The 23,592-nt window shown below is 35.8% G+C and overlaps 1 protein-coding gene across 4 annotated transcripts; it reads left to right on the top strand.

Annotated features, from left to right (window-relative positions):
* The first annotated feature begins 314 nt into the window (after positions 1-314).
* LOC127793973 (molybdopterin biosynthesis protein CNX1) lies at positions 315-22,419 on the top strand. 4 transcript variants are annotated; one of them, XM_052324819.1, is made up of 14 exons: positions 315-567; positions 2,084-2,210; positions 4,734-4,864; positions 6,179-6,280; positions 7,168-7,251; positions 8,662-8,889; positions 9,121-9,311; positions 9,491-9,595; positions 9,789-10,100; positions 17,582-17,739; positions 18,062-18,168; positions 20,713-20,769; positions 21,723-21,945; positions 22,013-22,419. In XM_052324819.1, the coding sequence occupies exons 1-13, from the start codon at positions 352-354 to the stop codon at positions 21,930-21,932; spliced, it is 2,028 nt and encodes a 675-aa protein (XP_052180779.1). In that variant the 5' UTR covers positions 315-351; the 3' UTR covers positions 21,933-21,945; positions 22,013-22,419. The 4 variants fall into 4 exon arrangements, with proteins under 4 accessions (XP_052180779.1, XP_052180771.1, XP_052180788.1 ...); XM_052324811.1 differs by having other exon boundaries at positions 21,723-22,419; XM_052324837.1 differs by lacking the exon at positions 315-567 and adding an exon at positions 640-840 and having other exon boundaries at positions 21,723-22,419.
* The last annotated feature ends 1,173 nt before the right edge of the window (positions 22,420-23,592 follow it).

The raw sequence follows: 23,592 nt of genomic DNA, 5'->3' as shown, positions 1-23,592 counted from the left end.
GAATACAACAAAGGATATGAGGTAGTCTAAATTGAATTGATAAAATGTTTTTATTTTGATTTTTTTTTACTTTTATATTTTAATAATTTATTTTATTTTTAGCCCAAATTAGGATCGGTTCAAAATTTAAACACTCTTGTTGAGATGCTTAGAGCGGTAAATAATTTCAGTAAAATGCTAACAAAATTATTTAAAAAAATTCACAATTGAATACATTTTATAGTTATTTAAAGATGAAAAATCAGAGACGAAGTAGAAAAGTGGAAAATCAAAATGTTTTGCGGGGCCCACAATATCCCTCATATAGAGGACGATTGCAAAGGCCCTTTCTTTCCTGCCGGCACCGCTCAAATGGTGGAAACTGAAGGAAGCAAAGTCTTCGCCGATAACCAGAGCAAACCCCCGCCGGCGACTATGGTTTCGCCGGAGGAAGCTCTCCAGATCGTTCTGAGGGTGGCTCGCCGGCTGCCACCGGTCACCGTACCCCTTCACGAAGCTCTGGGCAAGGTTTTGGCTGAAGACGTCACTGCCCCTGATCCTCTACCTCCTTACCCAGCCTCCGTCAAGGTCACTTTCTCTACTCTCTTATTTCACTAATAATTATACTGTCTCCAACTTGCTTGCACTAGTGTTGATGATTAATTGTTTGTAATATTTGGTCCCGATGGAATACTTCACTGCCTAAGTAAATGGATTCCTGGAACTTTTGTTGTATGGATTTTCTGGATTAACTCTAGATTATTGTTTCAAGGGAAAGTTGCAGAAGAAACGCATAAACCTGAGATCGAGGAGTTGACTGGTCTGGGCTGAGGCCTAGATGAATGGTTCTTAACAAATATGGTGAGAAAACCAAAAATAGTGGACACCCTGGTGCTTTGATTGGAAATGTAAAATAATCATTTGATTCAAATATTTTGGGTCAAAATAATGTGTGTAATGTCAACAAAACTTTTAATACAGCCTTGGGAACTTGTTATAGCAAAGGTGGAGTTACTTTTGGGAGAAAATTTTATGGTTGTTCTTTTCTTCTTCAGAATAAACACAGTCTTGTTCCCATAGAAGTTGTGGACATAAAGTGGATGCTAAGTACATGTGCTGTAGCAAAATTCAAAATAACTCTTCCCTCATTTTTTTCACCAAACATCTCTATACCCACTTTTCAGCCCGCATAACCATTCAAGTTGCCTCCCATAATGATCTTCTCCCCTCCTGATATTCTTTGCAATAACTCCTCTCTTCGCCCATAATTTTTCTATTATCTTTTCTCTGAACCCTACTTGTGGTGTATATATACTAATAATTTTCAAAATATCTTCCTAGAACAACTTTAACTATGATAATTCTATCTCCCAACGTCTTCATATCCACTACCTCATCTCTTAGAGTCTTATTCATTATAACCCCTATTCCATTCCTTATATGATCTTCTTTTGAGTACCAATATAATCCAGACTCAAGTCACTCAGTCAACATTTTGGCCTTCTGGGCAACCCATCTCACATCTTGAAGGAAATAATATTGATTCTTCTCTTAATTATCAGATCCACCACTTTCCTAGATTTATCCATCGGCTGAAGTTCCAATTTTCCATAATCCAATCCTTACTCCTTAGCCTTTGGTCTTGGATTGACTTCTTTACTCTCATTTGTGCAAGAAAATGTGAGAACTGTTTCAAATTTACTACTACATTTGGGCATCAGTGTAGTGACCCTAGCTCATTTCACAGCACTTGGGTGATGCAACACATCACCGAGAGGGATATGCCCCAACAATATACTATTTCATCTAGAATTATTGTTATGCCAGTTGGCGGTTACATAATGCAATCTTTCTCCTTTATTTGGGCATGGACTGGCTGTGAATATATTCAACACTAAAGCGTTGAGGGAATTGCTCAATTGGCATGCAAAATTAGTTGCCATGTATTGGACTTAAAAATAAGGGGAAAAGAAAAGAAAGTAGGCCAAAAGAAGGAAGATGGATTGCTAATTTTTGCTCTAATTTGATAAAATGTTGTTTTTTGATAATATAAAAACTTTTTCCTTCCTTTTCATTATTTTCTCTAATTAAAAAAATTTTGCAGGATGGATATGCTGTAATTGCCTCTGATGGGCCTGGCGAATACCCCATAATTACAGAATCAAGAGCAGGAAATGATGGAGTTGGTGTGACTGTGACTCCTGGAACTGTTGCATATGTAACAACTGGAGGTGAGTCGATTTTAAATCTGCAATTGTTGACAACTTCGACATATCTTTTCTATGATTATGAAGTCCTTATTTGTAGAAAGTAGTTGAAAAATGCTTAAATAGAGAAAAATCAGGTCTCCTGTTTACCAACCTTTCATGTGAAGTGCTCAACCCTGGCAAATCGGAAAACTGGGTATTTAGCCTGGGTGATTTATTTTTTGACACATCTTTCCTCTCTCTCTCTCTCTATCTCCTGGTTTCTGTTTTTGGTAATTTGATAGGATTCAACCTGAAGTCTCTTGAGGAGAGGAGCCTAAGCTGCTGTAGTGTCCCCCAAGAGTAGCGTGTCTTTCCTCTTAGTACATCTGAAAAATAGAAATAGTTTAAATTTTGGCCTTTGCTAATGCAACTGATTCTCTTTCATAATTGACTAGCTGTGTTAGTCGATTAACATTTGTGTATTCTACCGATAGTTTAAGTATTATTTTATAAGTTGGAAATATTGAGTCTTAGTAAGAAATAGGAAGTCAAATAAAGAGAAAGTGAAAACCCAGTTTCCTTTGTTGACAAAGGCTCATTATCCATTGAACCCTCCAATCGTTGTTCATAGCTTTCTCCCTTGGCTGTCATCAGCAACTCTTCTTTCCCTTGACTCCCCTCATATTTTTAGCTTTTCATTCCTCAATGATGCTAGAAAACCTTTTTACTTTGCCCATTAGGGCTTCTTCAGCCAACAACTCCCCCTTTTGTCGTCGTTAGCATCTTTACTGGTGTCTTCTGTGTCCATTGTTGACAGCTCTTCTGCTAGAACCCCTTTCTCTTTTTCTTTCCTTTATTATATCTTTACCTTCACTGTGAAGGAACGTATGGTGATTAAGAGAGCAAGAATATGTCTCTCCCAACCCAACAAAGATGAGTTGGATGGCCTTCTAACTTTGTTGGACGACTTTCTATCTGTTTGAAAGCAACTTCAGGCTTAGTTTTTTGGATGGAATGAGGCCTCGGTAGAAGTTCCATTGATCCCTTTAAAGAGGAAGCTTGATGAGTTTGTGATGTGTTGGACAAGTTGGTGGTGATGCTGTGGAAGGTGGAAGTCTTCTATTGGATGCAGAAAGGGCCACAAAATGGGCTAATAAGTTGCATAATTTGCACAGGAAAGGTAGATTTATTGTTGATAGAGGGTTGAGTAATTCCTTTTTAGTTGTCTTAAGACCTAGCTGTTTGGCTTTATGGTATATTAGTGCTTTTGTGGTCCAAATTTTAATTTAAAATACTCTTGTGTTGAAAGTAAGCCCTCACAAGATAGAGGATACTAGCTTTTAGAAAAAGCTGTTGAAAGCTTATAAGCTCTTCCAAGCTAGCCAAACAGTTAAAAAAATTTTTAAAAGCTGTTACAGAGTTTATAAGCTGCCTTTTACAAAAAAAAAAAAAAAAAAAAAAAAAAAAAAAACGAAGAACCAAACAGCCTTGTAAACTTATCCCTAATGCCCCCCCCCCCCCCCCTAAAAAAAAAAAACCAAAAAAAAATAATAATAATAACTTTATAGCTTCTTGAGGCTCTAAGCCGTAAACAACACCAGGATATGTAAATAAAGGTAATTCTTATCAGGAGAAAAAGGCTGTAAATAAAGGGTATACATAGGAAGGCTCGGAAAAAAGAAGTATTAATCAAAGGGGGCTTTCTTCACCTCAATAAATATGAGTTCTTCCTCAAGGTGGTGGGGTTCTTCTTAATTCTGTCCGCTACAACCTTGCCTAACTGCCTTGACTTTAGAGGAAGGCTCAAGCAGCAATCCCAGGTAAAAGCAATTATAGAGGCATCCAATATCCCAATGCTGGCCACTTTTCCAGCTAGGACAATATCACTCATGGTCAATTAGTTTGCAAACCTTGAACAGCTTCAAGTTCGTTTCATTCCTTTAAAAAAAAAAAAATTGAAGCTATGACTTAGAACTGATAGTGTTATTTCATGCTTCTATTACTTGATTATGGAATACATTGTAAAATATGTTGTTTTATTTAGTCCATGATGGTGGGGATACAATATGTATTTGAATATCTTAAGTGTTTCGGTGTGCTGCACTTTTCCAATTACTTAATTTGAAGATTCCTTTCAAGGTATTGTCATAAAATATTAAAATTTTGAGCTTAATGCTAGGCTATAAGTTCTTTTATCTAAGAGCACATGTCTAGTATGAGCATCTGTTACCAATACTAGGTTTAATTGGAAGTTATGTTATTAAACATATATGGGCATTTAATCTTTATGTCAGTTCACATTTTGTTTGTTGAAATTTACTTCAGTCAAATTAATTGTCAGATATTCTTAGGATTAACATTTTTTGTTTGCCAGCTTTGTAATCATGTTAACTTATTTGTGCAAAAAAGGGGTTTATCAGCTGTTATAAGAAACTGAAAGGAGTATTCTTCTTAAAGCCATGCCTTGCAATGAAACTTGAGAGTCAATTCTTTCTTAAGAGAATTTTCTCCTTTCGTGCTAATTTTGCTTTCTGTTTTTTGAATGATTTTCCTCATCCTTCCTAGGACCAATACCTGATGGTGCCGATGCAGTTGTTCAAGTGGAAGATACTGAACTTGTAAATAGTTCGTCAGGTGAAGGGAAGAGAGTAAGAATATTGGTGCAAACTAGCAGGGGGGTTGATATTCGTCCAGTGGTATGCTATTGTTACTCTGCTTGTAACATGGAATAAATTTTCTAATTTAATGGATACATTATTTCATTCAAGACAACAGATTTACATTGGAATTGATTGCAATACTGTTCTTAGAAGCAACATGATATTGATAGCTTGTGTGAAAAAAAGGATCATATGCTTTGTGAATAAGACCTATATTGTCCAGCATCCATGCATTTTAGATGGCCTATATGGAAGTCACATTCTGCATCTAGCTCCAGTCCTGTAAGTGTTTGTTTGTGTAAATAATTGCAACATGTTTTCTATAGAAGTAATAAAGAAAGTAGGAAGTAAAAAACTTGAAGTTTTTGAATGAACTGACTATATTGGCATGCCATGGTCCAATTCTTAAAAAAATTTCAGCTTGTTATTTCTCTGCTTCCATGTGGGTGCGCCATGTTGTTTCCATTTTTTATTGTGTGAGGACTCCTGATTTTAGTAAATGGCTCAGGCAGAAGACGGTTCCTTTTTGGAACTATGACATACTTTCCATATTTCTTGTATCTTAATTTTCATAAATGCTTTTCCAATGAATTAATGTTGGAATCTCGGGTAAAGATGGTAAGCAAGACAGCTGTTACAGCTGTAAGTATATGGTTATTATGGAAAGGTTGACCACAGTGATGCAAGGCTGTAAATGACTGATTCTATGGCAATAATCAAGGAAGATGATAAGGCAATCAATCTAAAATAATCGTGAATATATATAAGCTGTAATTAGGATGGTTCTTGTATATACTTTCCTTATGCATTCTTTCTTCTTTTAAATTCCTAAACTGTAAATTCTGTGGTTCTAAGTGGAGGATAATCCCAAGAGGCAAGTAGTCTTTTTTGCCTACACTTTCAAAGCCTAGTTGCTGCTATTTTTACAATTAATTTAGATCTGAAATGGAGAGTGAAAATTTGAAAAATGGAAGATAAACTTTTGGACTGACTCCTCTTGTTTTTGAGGAATTGTTCTTAGCATGTCTTATATTTTTACTTGTCCTGATGCTCATTTTATCAATCTAATGCATATGCACTGTTATTCTGAATGCAGAAGTTTAATTGATAGGTAGTCTTCCATGGTCAACCTGTTGCCTTAAATATTCAGTTATGCTTTAATGGTGGAAAAGAGTTCACATCTGAAATGGAGAATGAAAACCTGAAAAGTGAGAAGTAGAAATTCACCTATGAGCAATAACACTCTTTTCCAAGATCTTGTTCTTGTCATACCTCATATCTTTGGCATGCTGTGATACTTATTTCACTTTTTCAAATTTTAAAATGCTCATATAGAATATTATTGGGTAGGGATTTGACATAAAGAAAGATGCTGAAATACTGAAATCCGGGCAGCGACTAGGTGCTGCAGAAATTGGGCTACTTGCCACTGCGGGAATGATGATGGTAAAGGTAGTAGACTGCCACTTTCATTCTTTACTGAGGTCCTCATGCACAAGCTACCTCTCCTTCTGTCTCCACATATGTGTTTATAGACAAAGAGATGGAAATGGCAAATTGCAGTTTGCCTCTGTGTTTCATTTTCAAAATTTTCTCTCCACTATTCTTTAAGAAACTTCAATTATTATAATATTTCTTTTTGGTAGCCAGTGGCAACCCTAAACATTTTTTTTGCATGTTTTTCTATTTTAACAAGCAACTTTCTATCTCCCTTTCTCCATCTATATATGTATTTATTTAGTTCTATGGAGGAGTATAGTTCACTTTACTAGCCTCATCATGTACCTCCAGCTTTCTTTTTACTGAGTTACTGATTTGTCTGTTCTTCCCTTTCTTCTATCTTTTGAAAAAAGCTTTATACCTTAATTCTATATGCTAGTGTTATATGGTTTCAGTGTAGAGTTAAAGATACAACAATTATTATAATAATTAGTTGCTACATGAACATCTTGTGTATTCTAAGTTTCTTTATCTAGTACATTAAACTATTCACTTTTATGTTTCGGCTGATTGAGTATATTTACCATTATCATTAATTTAATTTAGATTTATGTTTTTATAAAGTTAGTAATTGAAAGTATGTTTAAACTGGTTTCATTGAACCAGATCATTGGATGGGTTTAGGATCCAGTCTGCACTATTAACTATCCCATGCATGGTTTGGTTGTTTCCATGGGTAAAAAATGAAGTTAGCATGTTTAATTTCTATTTATCTGTTGAGTTTCATGATATTCTTAGTTGAACTAGAATGGTGCATGCACTACTTATTGGTCAAAGTGAAAACCCAGAGCTTGGGTGGACAAATTCTTAGAAGGCTGATTGCTTGTGATGTTTCACAGGTATATCCTTCCCCAACAATTGCTGTGCTTTCTACAGGAGATGAACTTGTAGAGCCAACAACTGGTTGTTTAAGTCGTGGCCAGGTACTGCAACATTTCAGGACAATCCACTTTTGTCTTATTGGGGGGGGGGGGGGGGGGGGGTAGTTGCTTTTTGCTTTATTTTGGTTTTGAAACTCCGTGGCAGAGTCCTCACAGGCATTTGGGCTTTGAGGAAGTGTACAGGTTAGGATATCAATTTACAAATAGTTGAGTAGCTGACCAGAGACAGTGAATCCATGGGACTGCCCAGATAAAAAAAATTCAGCAGAACAGGACCCTAAAGCGATGAGCTATTGATGTGTCTTGTACTATCTTCCATAATACACAACCCTAAAAAGCATTCAATCTTTCAAAAGGGTAACATAGTCAATTAGCATAACAATTGATATATCTTACACTAGAACTTTGAACTTTATATTCAACAATGCTCTAAAACAAAATTTGACTACCATGAAACTTGGTGGCCAAAATCATACCATGAAGCATGCACTTGATGTAACTGTCTAAATTCTCTTTGTTAGATGCTTTCTACCCATCGCATTCTCTCTCCCTCACATACCCCCAGATACGATAGTCAAGTATGCATCTGCACTTCATATTCAACAAGGCTCTAAAACAAGACATGACTACCATGAAAGTTTGGTGGCCAAAATCATGCTACAGAGCTTGCACTTGATGTAACTGCCTAAGTTCTCCTTTTTAGATGCTTTCTACCTGTCTCATTCTCTCTCCCTCACATACCCATAGATATGATAGTCAAGTGTGCAGCTGCAATTTAGTTTTTGGTTGGATATAATTTCCCAAGGTTTTATCAATTACTTGATTTGTGACAATTCAAGGGTGATAATCTGACAGTGTCTTTTAGTGAAGTTTCTTTGTGATGTGGGACCATAGGGAGATAAGAGATTAGGAAGAAGAAGCTGGAGAAGAGTAGAAGCCAAGAAGAAGAAGCAAGAAGAAAGAAAAGCAGAGAGAGAGAGAGAGAGACTCAAGAAGGGGAAATCATATTATTCAATCATCCAAAACTGAATAAAATGTTACATGATTTTGCCTATTTATAGGCAATTAAAAGATAACCTATCTAAAGATAACTAATCAAAATATGATTATATCTTTAAAATCAAATATAACTCTATCTAATCCCTAAATCAAATAAAATTCTATTATCTAAACAATTATGATAAATCTAAACAGAACATGATAAAACCTAACCTAAATCTTACTTCTAAAATCAAAATAGAAAAATATCCCTATTACTTTGTTACTTTTTTGCATGTTTTCCTGAATGAGAGGCCACTTGTTCTTGCCACTGGAGTGGCTTTAGCTCACCACACTTCTGGCAATGTCAATTATCATTCTATTTGAGTATCATTTGTATATGCTATGCTCTCAATTTGCTGTGGTTTAAGTATATTTAGTATTCCTATTAGGATTGATTATCTTATCTTGCAGATTAGGGACTCCAACCGTCCTATGATTCTTGCAGCTGCAGTGCAACAGCAGTGCAAGGTTCTAGACCTTGGTATAGCTGGAGATGATGAAGAAAAGATAGAGAGGATTTTGGATGGTGCCTTCTCTGCTGGAATAGACATTCTTTTAACTTCGGGCGGTGTTTCAATGGGAGACAGGGATTTTGTCAAGCCTTTGCTTGAAAAGAAAGGGAAAGTACATTTTCATAAGGTGAAGTGATGCTTCCTAATCATTTTCTCAATGATTGCACTTGTACGTTTTCTTTCTTGTAGGAACTTATTATAAGAGCTCTGTACTGTTAGCTTCTAAGATATAGTTCATAAGTTGCTGAAAAGTTTGAAATAATAACACTGTATTTCTTAACTGAGATGCTGTTTCTCATGCTTTGGTAGAGGTTGAAGCATAACTTAAATTTACTCCCTCTGGAATTTGTCTCTTTAGGTTTGCATGAAACCAGGAAAGCCTCTTACATTTGCTGAAATTGTTCCAGAATCACCAAGTAACATGAAGTCAAACAAGATTCTTGCATTTGGGTTACCTGGAAATCCAGTGAGCTGTTTACTATGTTTCCATCTCTTTGTGGTCCCTACGATTTTCCGTCTTACAGGATGGTCAAATCCTCACCTCCCAAGGTTGCTGAAAGTTCTAGAAGTTTGCTCTTTGGGTGTTTGTATTTGTCTCTATTTAATTCTTTTTCCTATCATGACATGCTCGCTCTACTTAACATTTTATCTACCATGAAACTAAAATGATAATCTAATCTTTATCCTAGTATTTTTTAGCTTCTCTTATCTCCTGGCTTCTTGTGCAGAGTGCAAGCTCGTCTTAAGCAGTCCGTAAAAACAGATCCAGTTCGTCCAGAATTTCATCGTGCCATTGTGAGGTGGGAGGTCAATGATGGGTCTGGCAGTCCAGGGTGAGATTTTGAATTTTTTTTTTGGATTTGAGCGCATTATTACATCCTAGAACAAATTCATGGACCTAACATTTATGGTTTAACTTTACATAGTTTTGAACATTGCATCTTGCCTTTTATGCAGTTACATCATCTTGTTTATCCATATCAGTTTATGGTGAAGATCTATTATTTTACTTCTGGTTCATTTCAGATTTGTTGCTGAGAGCACAGGCCATCAGATGAGTAGTCGGCTTTTAAGTATGAAGTCAGCAAATGCTTTCTTAGAAGTGCCACCATCAGGGAGCGAAATATATGCAGGAACTACTGTGACAGCCATTTTAATTTCTGATTTTAGCAGTTATTCTATGAGCAAGGGTTTGGAATCACCAGATTTAGGTTTTTCTACACAAGGACACATGTCGCATGATGTTGTAACGGCATATGATTATAAAGGTTCTGAGTTTAGAGTAGCTATCCTCACAGTGAGTGATACAGTTGCATCAGGTGCTGGGCCTGACCGAAGGTATTCTAACTTTGCAAATTCTGTTCTTATAATTGTTATGATTTGTAGCTTTTTATATCCCTTAGGTCACCCCTGTGGCTCAGGCTGCATATAGGCAACTAATAGTGTCAACTTCTTGTCCTGTCAGTTGCCTAAAAATGGCTGTGGAGCTTTTCATGCTTCCTTTATGTATTTGATTTGTTGTACACACAGATTATAAGGTGGAATGCTCAACCCTTCCCAATAATTTATCATATGTCACTGTCTAATTTGAGATCTAGCTAGACCTTTGAATATGTGCTCTTTCCCAGAATCTTAGTCTCAATTACTTATATCTTGTTTCTGTATGTGTTAATTGAAAAGTTCCTAAATTTTGCAAAGGAATTCATGATGTCTTGTGATCACAATCTGTCATCATTCTTTTCTGGATTTTCTCCTTTGTATCATGATATTATAGAGGGTTTATCTCTTCTACTTGACAGAGTGAATTGTCTGCAAACATATTTATTTCTTCAGTTGGGAATCTAATTTGTGCTCTTAGTCTTATGGTTGTATGGTAGGACAATCTTCGTTTTGATTGAAATTCTCTCTATTTTATCTCATTTATATTTTTCATTGTAACTCATGTAATCTTTTCTTTCTTTTTTTTTTTTTGGATAGATGTTCATTAGCTACAGTTTTTTGGATACTAAGACTCAGTCATGTGCTTTCAAAAACATGACAAACACTTGGCACAAACGAATCCATAATTTTTTGACTTTTCTAAAATCGAATACTTGTAGGACACAAACATTTATGTTTACAATTAGAACCACATTACAAGTTTGAAAAAAATAATTTGGATATTGATTATCAAATAAAAACACTGTTGATTCGTATCTACTAATTGTACCCCTTCTAGATTTTTTTTTTTTCATTTCTAAAAATACTCATTTTTCATTATTAGTTTCTTCCTACCATGTTGAAAAAATATAATCAGGTCTTATTTATGTCTATAAATTATTTATTGACATTTTCCATTTATGTCAATTTTTCTTGTGCTTCTTGGATAGAAGTACACTTTGATGGGTAAAAACTCTTTAAAAGTTTGGACAGCTAAACAGGGGTTACTTTCAATTTTTGCTCTATTCCTACTTGGCTGACTTATGTTTATGAGGTTTCGGTCAAATAGAATTTTCTCAACAAGCATCTTACCTCTTTCAGGCATCAGCTGTTCTCCTGATGAAGGGATGCAGCAAATTAATGTAGTGCTATTTGTTGTATTATTCACTTGCAAATGACACATGCTTCTATAATTAAGAGATAGTAAGTGCCAGAGCCATACATTATTGCATAAGTGATCCCTATGTGATTGTTGGAATGAGTAGGGTTAATTCAACATTACTTGGTAAATATGAATATCTAAAAAAGAGAACCACCATAAGCAACATGAACATAAACTATGCCAAAAGGGATATCCTCCCACAACTATAAAAATAGGAAAATGAGAACGGTTTTCCTTTAAGCAAAAAAGAGTGAGGAGACATTTGCCAAAATCCCAAAAAGGGATTAAACAAACTGCATGTTTCTTTAGCCACCAGAAAGTCACATGTCAGTGAACCCTAGAGAAGGGATCTATGAAGGGAACCCTAAGATCCTCCCACGTCCAGTAGTGAATATAAAGAATGCTGCAGGTAACTGCTAAAGAGCTGAACTCCCTGTCTTGGAAATTATGCTTGAAAAGAAGATTCCATTCAATGCCTTTAGAGGATTAGTAAAACCTGTCTACATTCATTCCCATATCTCTTTCAAGGAAAAATAGACAAGGGAATAAATCACAAAACCAGTTTATGGTTGCTTTAATTGTTCATATATAACTTGACTCTTGTACCCTCACTTTAAAAGAGATCATGCCTAAAGAACTCCTACACACTCCCATTATGCCTGTCCTTGCCATTATGCTGGATTGGGGTAAGATCCATCCATATGTATGAAGAGTAGGGTTTGGTTTGTGGCTCCTTTCTATGTTTTGTGAGATTTACTGAGAGTGTAATACTAAGGTGTTTGTATCTGTAGCTTTTTTGAAGGTAACAATTCTTGATAACCCTTTATTGGATGAGGGGGGACAATCTTCCATGTCCTGACTCTTTTCTTTCCTTCTTAAATGATTTGTCTTTGCCTGTAGGGGTATAGTCTTTGTCCTTGTGGTTCTTTCCCCTTTTTGTTTAGTGTTCACTTCTTTATTCATATTTGCTTATCCAAAAAGGGGGTGAGGAGCCATGTGCTTCGTTGATTGTCAAAACATCAAGTCCACCACTTAAGTGGGCATCATCCCAATTGCAACAAAAAGCAGAAAGATAAATAATCATAGGAGAAGCTAGGCCTCCTTAACCATGGTACAATGGAGAAGTTATAGATCTTCCAACTTGTCAAGCTTATTGCACATTTAGTACCTTTTTATCACTATTTTTCTCCTCCTTAATTCTCAACAACAACATATCCAACCTTTATCCCACTATGTGGGGTCGGCTATATGAATTTTAGACTTCCATGTATTTCTGTCTTTTGTCATATCTTCATTTAGGTCCATACACTTCATATCAAATTTTAATGTCTCTCCCAAAGTCTTCTTGGATCTGTCTCTACCTTTTTTTTTGACTAATTGTTTCATTTCATCAACTCTCCTTACAGGAGCGTCTCTTGGTCTCCTTCTCACATGACCAAACCATCTTAGTCTAGTCTCTCTCATCTTCTTCTCAATTGGCACTACTCTTACCTTATTACGAATAATCTCATTTCTAATTTTATCTTTTCTTGTATGGCTGCACATCCATTTTAACATCCTCATCTCCGCTACGCTCGTCTTTTGCTCATGCTGGTATTTGAATGCCCAACATTCTGAGCCATACAACAAGACTGGTCTTATATCTGTTCTACAGAAATTCCCTTTCAGTTTTAATGGGATTTTACCATCACATAACACTCCCGATGCATTTCTTCATTTTAGCCAACCTGCTTTAATTCTATGTGTGACATCCTCTTGAATTTCTCTATCTTTTTGAATCACTGATCCCAAATATCGAAAATGGTCTTTTCTTTGTAAGATTTGGTCTTCCAATTTTATTATAACATTCTCCACTCTTACATTCTTACTAAATTTACATTCCATAAATTCTGTTTTCTTTCTACTTAATTTAAATCTCTTAGATTCTAAATTGTTTCTCCACAACTCAAGCTTAGTGTTCACTCCTTCTTTTGTTTCATCCATCAACACTATGTCATCTGCAAATAGCATACACCATGGCACCTCTGTCTAAATGTCTTTAGTGAGTTCATCCATTACTAAAACAAATAAGTATGGATTTAGTGCAAAACCTTGATGCAGTCATATTGTAATTTTAAACGGTTTAGTATCCTTTCCGCATGTTCTGACCCTTGTCTCTACACCATGATACTCCTCGTTAATTCTCAGATGTAAGAAAAATAATCATAGGATGTGATCACAGAAAGGTCATCCTAGGAGGGGCCTTATGTCTCAAACAAGGTTTTGAGGGAGTGCTCTCTTCTGATTAGCATAGCACACCATAGAACAAGTAAACTGATATTGCTCCTGATGGATGACAAGTCTGCTTGTTTCAAAATTGCTAGAGAAGAAGTTGGTATGGAGTCAATTTCTATCTAGAGATTACATCTAAATCTATGGTACCAAATGATTTTCATCTAAGTTTGATGAGGAACTCAATAACAAACACATCCTTGATCCTGGCAACCTAGGAAAGATTCAGAAAGATCTCAACAAGGGGCCCATGCCCACATCAATTGTTTGACCAAACTCTCATTTTAACCCTTCTACCGTACCTCAAAAAGAATGAAGCCCCCCCCCCCCCAAAAAAAAAACCCCTCTGAACCTTTCAATTCACATGAATGAATGAATAAGTGATAATACCACAACGCAAAGTAGCTGGAGTAATCTCAACAACAGACAAGCCTCTAGCCTCAGCCCTTGCTTCACCAAATGGCAAGCCCATGGCAAACTCTAACAGCTAGCACCAACAGCTCTGGCCTTCACACAGTGCACAAGACCTCACATAAAACACTATAGGACTTGCGAAAATGCTGGAAAATCTCTCACCAGCTTAAAACTCTCCCCATTTACAAGCAACCCACTGCAAGGTTGGTGAAAATTATGATTTATCATTGGCAGCTTGTGCCTTTTCTAGCCTTCTCTGGATTTATCTCACTTTACTTCAGCATGTCAATCTTTTCCAGCCTTTTATCAAGCTCAGTCCCCTTCTTTAACCAACACAATATCAGATCTATCAGCCTCATACCAGCCTTTGCATACTCCTTTTTGCTTGGCTAATAAACTCATCACAAGCCTTGCCCAACGTGGGTTTCATTCAGCTTCAACACAAAACCCAAAAAACTGATGAAAAATCTGAATTCACCTTTTCGGTTTTTTCTCATTTCTCCCTTTTCTGTTTGGCCTTATTGAACTCAGCTCTTCTGTGCATAACAGTGTATGTATATAATCTTAGAGAAGGGCTCCAGAATTACAATAATGCCTTCTACTCCTTTTTGTTTGGCTAATAAACTCATCACAAGCCTTGCCTAACGTGGGTTTCATTCAGCTTCAACAAAAGCCCAAAAAACTGATGAAAAATCTGAATTCACCTTTTCAGTTTTTTCTCATTTGTCCTTTTGCTGTTCGGCCTTATTGAACTCAGCTCTTCAGCACATAACAGTGTATGTATATAATCTTAGAGAAGGGCTCCAAAATTACAATAATGCCTTCTACTATGTGCTCCTACTAAATCAGCACTTCAGTCACATTACAGCTTCAGTTCACCACAATTAATCAGTCAACAGTCCATCAGTACATCAATCATCATTACGTATTCATCATATCATGAGCTATAGCATATTAAATTTTGGTATAAAATCTGTTTCACTAAGGCCACCAAATCAATCCAAAAAATCAGCTTCAGAGTTATTCTTGAAAATCTGTCAACTAGTTAAAAGAATCAACCTCAATCTCACAGTTGACTCCAGATCAGCTGCCCACATTTCAACTTCAGCTAATCTCCAGAGTCAGCTCTTGGTCGACTGCCACCTATTCAACACATCCTGGTTCCCGCAGTTGACCGTCGGCTCTTCCTAGGTCAAGCCAACTTTCCACCTCAAATGGTCACCCTCTTGGCCATAAATCACTTCAAATGCATTCATACACTTACATAGGCACTCAATTAAAGGCCAATCGACCCACATTAATCAACACACTATGATATACTCATTCTTGGACAAAAATATATGGGTTGTTAACGCAAAGGCCCAAAACTTGTTGCATCCTCTCTGAGTTAGAACATTCTTCTGATGCCCCCAGACTGTATCAAGACATAAGAGAACATTTCTTTGAAATCTCGGCTCCCTCTAGGCTCTCCCAAATTGTACCTGGAAATGTTTGTCTATAAAATCTCTTCACCTTTTTGAATTCATATACTGTGTATGAATGTTTGCCGTTTACATCACAAATGATATTTGCTTCTGTTTTCCATCTTTTATTTTCTGACATGTTTTTTACTTGCATTGTTTCTCCATTCAAAATATTTATATGAGAGTGGGAGGGAGTGTAATGTAAAGAAAAAAAAAAACATGTGCGCTAATAGTACTGGCTAAATTGCATAGTTTACCTGAGGACTTTCTCTTCTCTTCTCTTCTCTTCTTTCAGTGAGTATGCTATTTTAAAGAACACATTGTGCATCATTTGCACTTAGTGATTGAGAAATACCTAATTTTAGGAAATGGGTGATGTGGTGAAACTAAAGAATGTTAGGACTTGTTCGACCTGCAAGAGGGCCTTGCTGCTTGGATGGAAAAAGAAAGGTGGGTGGGGCTTATAAACTAAATGCATTGAGATACACCTTTTGGGATCATCATTCCTAAAGGGTCACGTAATTGATGCTACAGCAGAAGAGCAAAGTAGATGTTGCTCCTTGGTCAAAGCAGAACATGGAAGTACTAAGCTCTTTGCGACAACTATTCAATGACTTTCTGTACATGTTATTGTTATTAATGCATACTAAGTTTCATGTTCATCCTACAAAATTACTTTAGATCTTCTGTTTTCTGATTCTTCCAGATGTTTGTAGCTTTCCACAGTATTGTATTGTCACCAGCTGGAACTTTTTCAAAATTTGATTGTCTAAATTTTCTATGGTTTTTCTTAAAGTTTTTTATGTAATCTCTCCAAACACTTTCTCCAGGCCCCTTCCCCCCTGGTGGGAGAAAAACCTAATTGTTGATCTTGCCTCTTCTTTTAAGAAATTTATTCTTATTGTCAATACTTCTTCCAGTTATCACTACATATTATGAAGTTGTGCTTATTGCAGAAATTTATGCTTGACTTCCAAATGTCTCTGGCTCACAAAATGCTTGAATTTTGTTGACTTTTTCAAATTTTAAGAGATGAGAAGTTTGAAGATAAAAAAACAGCCCTTAGAGGGAGACTTGTAAGAACTTTACCTGAAAGAGATGGAGACCAGGAGTCACTGCATTGTCTCTTTTCTCTCTCTCTATCTCACTCTCTCTCCTTACTTTCCTTCTGCTGCCGATGTTGCTCTTCTGACTTTCAGTCTTTCTCTCTTCAACAATCTGTCTACCTTTATCCTTTTGATTTGAAGAAAATAAGTATTTTCCTTTTCCACTCTTTGATGTCATCTTTGGCATTATTTCTCATTTATAATTGTTGGAGAAGATAAAGAAGAAAAGAATAAGTTCGTGATTGTTTCAACCATGGATGGAAATCAAGAGATAAGGTTGTTGGGCAAGAAGTGATACGGAATTTACAAACTAAAGAGATAGCAGGAAGAAGAGCTAAGTAGTTCCAGAAAAATAGGAAAAGATCAGTCAATCAAGTTCAAACATTTTTCAGTTTATCTGTAACATTTGAATTTGTATTTTATCCCTGTATTTTAGGAGATATTGTAGGCAAGCTTGTGTATATATATCCATCTCAAGTTCAATACAAGTGGAGAAAACACATTTTACATTTAATCTCCAAATACTCAAGTTAATTCTCCTATTTACTGGGGTTGTTCAAGTTTGTTCAATAATTTTATTAAAGATCTAAAAAATATTATTCTACTATCTTGTTTGTCCTATAGTCTCATTCTCTGTCTTTCTTCAGGAATGTGGTTCAAACATCTTTCTATGACTTTGATACCAGAATTAAGAAACTTAAAAGAGTCAAGATTTCCTATATGTAGTTAATTCAATGCAGAAAAGGAATAGGAAAAATATAAAATACAGAAAAAACTGTCTCCAGTTTGAGTTTACTTTACACGTCTCATCTTTAAATGTTTATTTATTTATTTATTTTTGCTAAGGACATTCATTTAAATATTTAATTTTAATTCTCCTTCTCTTTTGGTTGTAGTACTATTTTTTTACATTGACAATACTATTACTTCGGGCATCATAAAGTGACAAAGTCAAACTGATTCCTAACATGTATGGATATGCAGTGGTCCAAGGGCAGTTTCTGTGGTTAATTTCGCATCAGAGAGATTAGGAGGAGCAAAGGTAGTTATGACAGCTGTTGTTCCTGATGAGGTGCCTAAAATCAAGGATGTTTTGAAGAGATGGAGTGATGTTGACAAAGTTGATCTCATTCTTACACTTGGTGAGGTCTTCAATTCCATTGCCATTTTTTTTGTAAGTCATAAGATTTGGCAAGTTACTTTTTCCGCTAAGGGGTGAACCTTGGTAGCAACATAACAGTAAGGTTACTCCTTTGTAATTGAAAGATCAGGTTCGAGTTATGGAAATAGCCTCTTTAAAAAGTAAAGGTAAGGCTACATACAAAAAAAAAACTTTCATTTGACCCTCACAAAGTGGGGAGCCTCAATGATTAGGGGCGCTCTTTAGTGTCTTTTTCCACCCTTTTTGTTGGCATTAGTTTCTCTGTTCTGTTTCTTTTTTTCTAATGAGTTTCTTCAACCTAGGTGGTACTGGTTTCACCCCAAGAGATGTCACCCCTGAAGCAACAAAAGATTTGATAGAGAAGGAAACTCCTGGTCTTCTGTATGTCATGATGCAAGAAAGTCTGAAGGTTAGACTAACTTTCTGCCCTCTGCATTATATTCTTTAATTGTCTCAAATATGTGCATTTAAGGGGAAAATTTTATACTTTAACCTGGTATTGAAGTAAATCCGCATGCACTTTAAAGTGGATACAGAATGCAATTATGTGTAAATTTAGCACCTGAAAACTTTTTCAAGTTAACATGCTTTGATGCCACCATTTCAGATTTATGAACTTGAAATCAAACACGTTTCTGCTAGTCATAGAATTTCACCGGTTTGAAATTTTGTGTTTATGCTTTCCTTCCCTCTCTCCCTCTCTGTGTGCGCGTGTGCATGTACATGCATATTATTGATGTATCAGTGTTTGGCGCAGATAATGAGAACTTAGACTGTTTTGACAGCTTTGCAACTTCAATTTATGAGCTTGCCAGGATAGTCTGTTGTGAGGATAGAAACTTGAAATTAAATTAATTTAAGGATGTTTGGGATGTGGATTATGTAATCAGAGCCATTCTCAGTTATGCTGGAAACTGTTGGATCTTCTTTGGTCTCTAACTTTGAGTCCCAGTCTTCTTAAGAAGAGTCTTCTGTTACACTTCACCCCTCTGTCAACTGCCTAAGCTTTGAAGAAAGATCGGGGGGAAAAAGGGGGGGGAGGTGGACAAAGAACAAACCTTACACCTCCAAGAGGTAACAAAACCTTGATTTCTGTCACTCACTGCACCAGAACCATTAGAAAAAGAAACAAGTATGCTAGGGTGTAGACCTACTAGAACACCTCTAGAGAAGAACTAGAAATTTGGAGAAATCAAGGATGATGCACCAATAGAAAAAAGAAAGATATCAACGGTTGGTGGGAAAATTAATTAATTTATTTATTACACGGCCTGATATAACCTATGCAATGAGTGTGATAAGCCAATATATGCATTCTCCTACCCAAAAGCATATGAATGTATTCATGTCCTAAGATATCAAAAAGGGACATCGAGAAAGGGACTTTTATTTCTGAAAAATGCAGAAAGAGGAATTGAGGGTTTTGTTAATACAGATTGGTCTGGGTCTATTGAAGATAATCAATCAACTTCAAGTTATTGCACTAAGTTATGGGGAACTTTGGTTACGTGGAGAAGTAAAAAGCAAACAGTTGTTGCCCGCAATAGTGCTGAGGCTGAATTTTGAGCCATAGTTCAAGGGATTTGTGAAGTAATTTGGTTAGAAAGGTTGATGGAAGATTTACTTATTCTTTTGTCACAACAAACAAAAGTGTACAATGATAGTAAATCAACAATTAGTATTGTTAATAATCTAGTTCAATATGATTGAATGAAGCATGTGAGAATAGATTGAAGTTTCATAAAGCAGGAAATTGGAGGAGGAGGAATTAATTTGTCGTATATTCCTACAAAAAGTCAGATTGCTGATGTGCTTACCAAAGCAATGGGAAGACCAGGTTTTGAATCACTTATTGGCAAGCTGGGAATGATGAATATTTATTCACCAGGTTGAGGGGGAGTGTTGGAACGGGTAAAGAGGAATGCCCAAAATTAAAGGGATAAGATTGTGGAGATAAAGATAAATTTCCAAGAATAAAGGGGATAAGGTTCTTGGAGATAGATAAGTTTCCAAGATTAAAGGGATGAGACAGCTTGAAAGAAAAAGATAACTCCAGAAATTTTAAATTTCAGTTGATTTGTTTTATCTTCTAAATCTGTTCATGATTTTTAGGAGATAGTTTAGATGGTTTCTTGTGTGTGTGTGTGTGTGTGTGTATACCCTACTCGAATTCAATAAAATTCAAGTAAGCATTCCAAATATTCTGCTTATTTCAGAATCTTAAGAATTTTCCCCTATACAATTGGTTTTCTGATTCACTTATTTTTTATTTATTTATCTCCTTTGTTGGACTTTTGAGAAAATTTTTGCATGCCTGACTACCTCTTAGGTATAATTGATTCATACTTAGTGGGTTCAAGCTGTTACACTCTCTTTTTTGGGATTCTTTAAATAAATATAATTGATTAATTATATCTAAAATAACTTTTAAGAGAGTTGTGAAATCAGTTACATAACTATGTCATATGAAAATCACATGATAAAAGCACAGGACCAGTAGACAACTCAATTACTAAATTGGGATCGGCTAACTAATCAAAAGTACATGGCGATAAAGACAAGACTGTTATAACAAATTAAACTAGTAACCCTGATTTATCTTCCCTTGCAACGTTGTTACTTTTTTGTCATTCACTATCAGTGCAAATTCACAATTTTGTTACATTTTTTGTATTTATAATGTACATGCTATTATTTCCCTACTAGATGGTTGCCACAAGATGGGCATTTGGCGTAATATTTTAGCCACATTCTTTTGCATGGATTTGTATTGTAGTGACGTTTACAAGTCAATTGACACTATGAATGTTATAGGATAAGGTGCCACCAACCAGAACTTGGTTATAGGATAAGTTGCAAGTGGTGATGATGATGAAAATACATGCTGCTGCCATTGTTGTTCTATTATCTGTGCTAAAAACCTTATATTCATTGTCTTAAATAATTTTGACAGGTTACACCTTTTGCTATGCTTTCACGCTCTGCAGCTGGAATAAGAGGATCAACGTTGGTAAGGCCAGAACCTCATTCCAGTTCCCTTCTAAAATTGAACCATTTCAAAATGGGAATTCCTGATTTTCTTGCATCCTGTTATAAGCAATGAATAATTTCATATAAGTTGACTAGTTGCCTGTATGGAAAAGAATGAATCTCATGTACAATTGGGCCCCTTAAATAAGATCTCTATTGTTGCCAGTTAGACATTTGGATATAACTGTTTTGCAGGTAAAATGCCCTCTCCTCACTAAAAGATGTCAATACCAAATATAGGAGTACTGGCAATTCTAAAATTAATAGATCAATGGTGGCTATACTAAGCATTGTGTTACAATATTGTCTTTGACTAGTTTTACAAATACTCGTACTCTCTAAGAATGAGAAAAGAGGTAGATTGAAGTTTAAAGTCATGAACAGAATTGGGTTTTGTGTAATGCAATAAATATATTAAGGGCATGGCAACTTATCAAACACTTATGGTTGAAATTTTGCCACGACTAGTGATCCCTCAGTTCTGTTACAGCTATTGGTTCAATTGGAATCCCTTACCAGTCATGAAAGTAGAGAGATGTATGATTCATGCCCATTTTGGTGTGGGAGGCTTGTCTGTCTTGCTTTCTTACTCTCTAGGTAAAACAGAGGATGGACTATAAAAATGTGGTATAGACCCTTTACAGCCTGAGTACCAGTAGATGATGTATGTCACTATAGCAGCTTGTGGTTTTTCTAACATCAACTTGCGAGGAAAATGATGGCAGTCAAGACACTTCCTGAGTGAAATGCTAGTCTATCCCACTTCACAGCCATCACTATATGTTGTCTTGTCAGTTTAGATTTGCACAAATTTTGTAGAGTTCTTTCCTAGTACATGCTTGATGTTAGTCTCAATCTGCGCTGGAACTAGCACTCCTATGTATGCATGTATGAAGGCATTGATTTATTTTGTGTTACTTTTGTTCATGTAAGATCATCAACATGCCGGGGAATCCAAATGCAGTTGCCGAGTGCATGGATGCTTTGTTACCCGCTCTCAAGCATGCTTTGAAGCAGATAAAGGGGGAGAAGAGGGAGAAGCATCCTCGTCATGTCCCCCATGCCCAAGCAGATACTTGGCAACGTAGTTTCGAATCGGCTTCTGGTGGTGGCAAGGAAACTGGTTGTTCCTGCTCCCATTAGATCAACTTGACAGGTAGCAGCAGCTTAAAGCAAGTTTTGTGTATTTTGGGTCTGATATGTAACAGAGGTGCTTTTTTTAGGCACAATGGTTCTGGATGCATGTTTGTATAGGAAGGAGGAGTATTGTTTTGGATGGGGATTAAAGCAGGAAAGAATGGTAGCAATACAGTTCAAGGATGAGAGAATCTGTGGAATATATAATATATGAAGCAATTGCTGTTGCTGGTGGGTAATATTAAAATCTCTCTTGATCACATGTCGACGAATAGAAGCGAACCTCTTATTAGAGAGACCCAAAAACCCACACTGGAATCATTGATTCCACCTAAATAGGAACACTATTTTAGCATACAAAAAATTGTACGTACGATCAACATCGCCAATTCAAATGTCCATTTCCCACGAACACTCTATTGTGTTTGTACTGTTCTGGCGATAATCTTTAAGGGGAGGATAATTGGATATAAATTTAGTAATCTTTTCTTAACATTTAAGCCTTTATGACTTATGATATAATACTTATGGTTGCTTTCGCAATCCTTGGTAGCTTATTATAGTGCCATACAAGATATCAATATTGCTAAACATGCATTAAAGATACTGTATTGAGTGTTTTCTTCATGTTAAAAGGTATAATCATCTTTTAGATTATATTTTTTAAGCTATTAATCAAATTGTTATTGTATCATACAATTTATGATTCAAAACTTAGGCCTTCTGATTCCCGATATATCTCCCGATTTCACTCACGACTCTGGTTAAGAATGAGAAACCATTCTGCCTGCAAACTAACTTGGTTTCAATGCCTAGTAGAGTAGGTTAACACCAAAAGCTACATATACTTGTTCTTGCTTGGAAACACATTGAGACAAATTAAAATATTTACACAAACATTTATAGATTTAAAAAAAAATTATGATAAAAATCATATATAGTATTGAGGAGGGTTTTTAAAAAAAAAAAAATTGAGAAAAAATTATTATTAAAAACATGTATCATAGAATATGTAAACCATACTTATCAAAGATGTACAAGGGCAAGTGTGTTATAGTTTAGGCAACCACCTGGCAAAGGTTGCTACTTAGTCCAGACTAACATACCAGGTTCGATGATGGTGGGGGCCATGCAACGGAGACACTGCACCCCCAAAGGGGAATGGTGTGTTATTGTGGCGTGTGGAATTCCTATCAAAGAGAAAGAGTCATGGGTATTAGACAACAACTTTTTGAAGATGGTTGTTTAAGTGTGATAGTAAGGTATTAGAAATTTAGAATTGACTCGCTGGTTTGACGATGGTGGAGGTCATATAGTGGGGAACACTGCACCCCCAAGGAGGGGATGGCATGTATTATTGCAGAATCCCACATCGATATGCCAGACAAAAAGTCCTGAGTATATTAGTCTAGATTAAGCAACAATCTTTGGAAAGTAATTGCTTATGCTTACAAAATCTTTAAATTATGATTGTTTTCAATATTTACTTATAAAGAGATAGATACAAATTCATAAAACCAGCCTTGCAATAATAATTAATATTATTATAAAAAAGTAATTAATTTCTTTTGCAAATAAAAACTAATTGCAAAAGAGATTAGAGAAAAAAAAATTATTACAAAACATACTAAAAAAAAACAATTACAAAAAATTAATTAATTTTTTA

The sequence above is a fragment of the Diospyros lotus genome, chromosome 1 (genome assembly GCF_014633365.1).
Source record: "Diospyros lotus cultivar Yz01 chromosome 1, ASM1463336v1, whole genome shotgun sequence".
Taxonomy (NCBI): domain Eukaryota; kingdom Viridiplantae; phylum Streptophyta; class Magnoliopsida; order Ericales; family Ebenaceae; genus Diospyros; species Diospyros lotus.
This window is presented reverse-complemented; position numbering and strand designations above follow the sequence as displayed.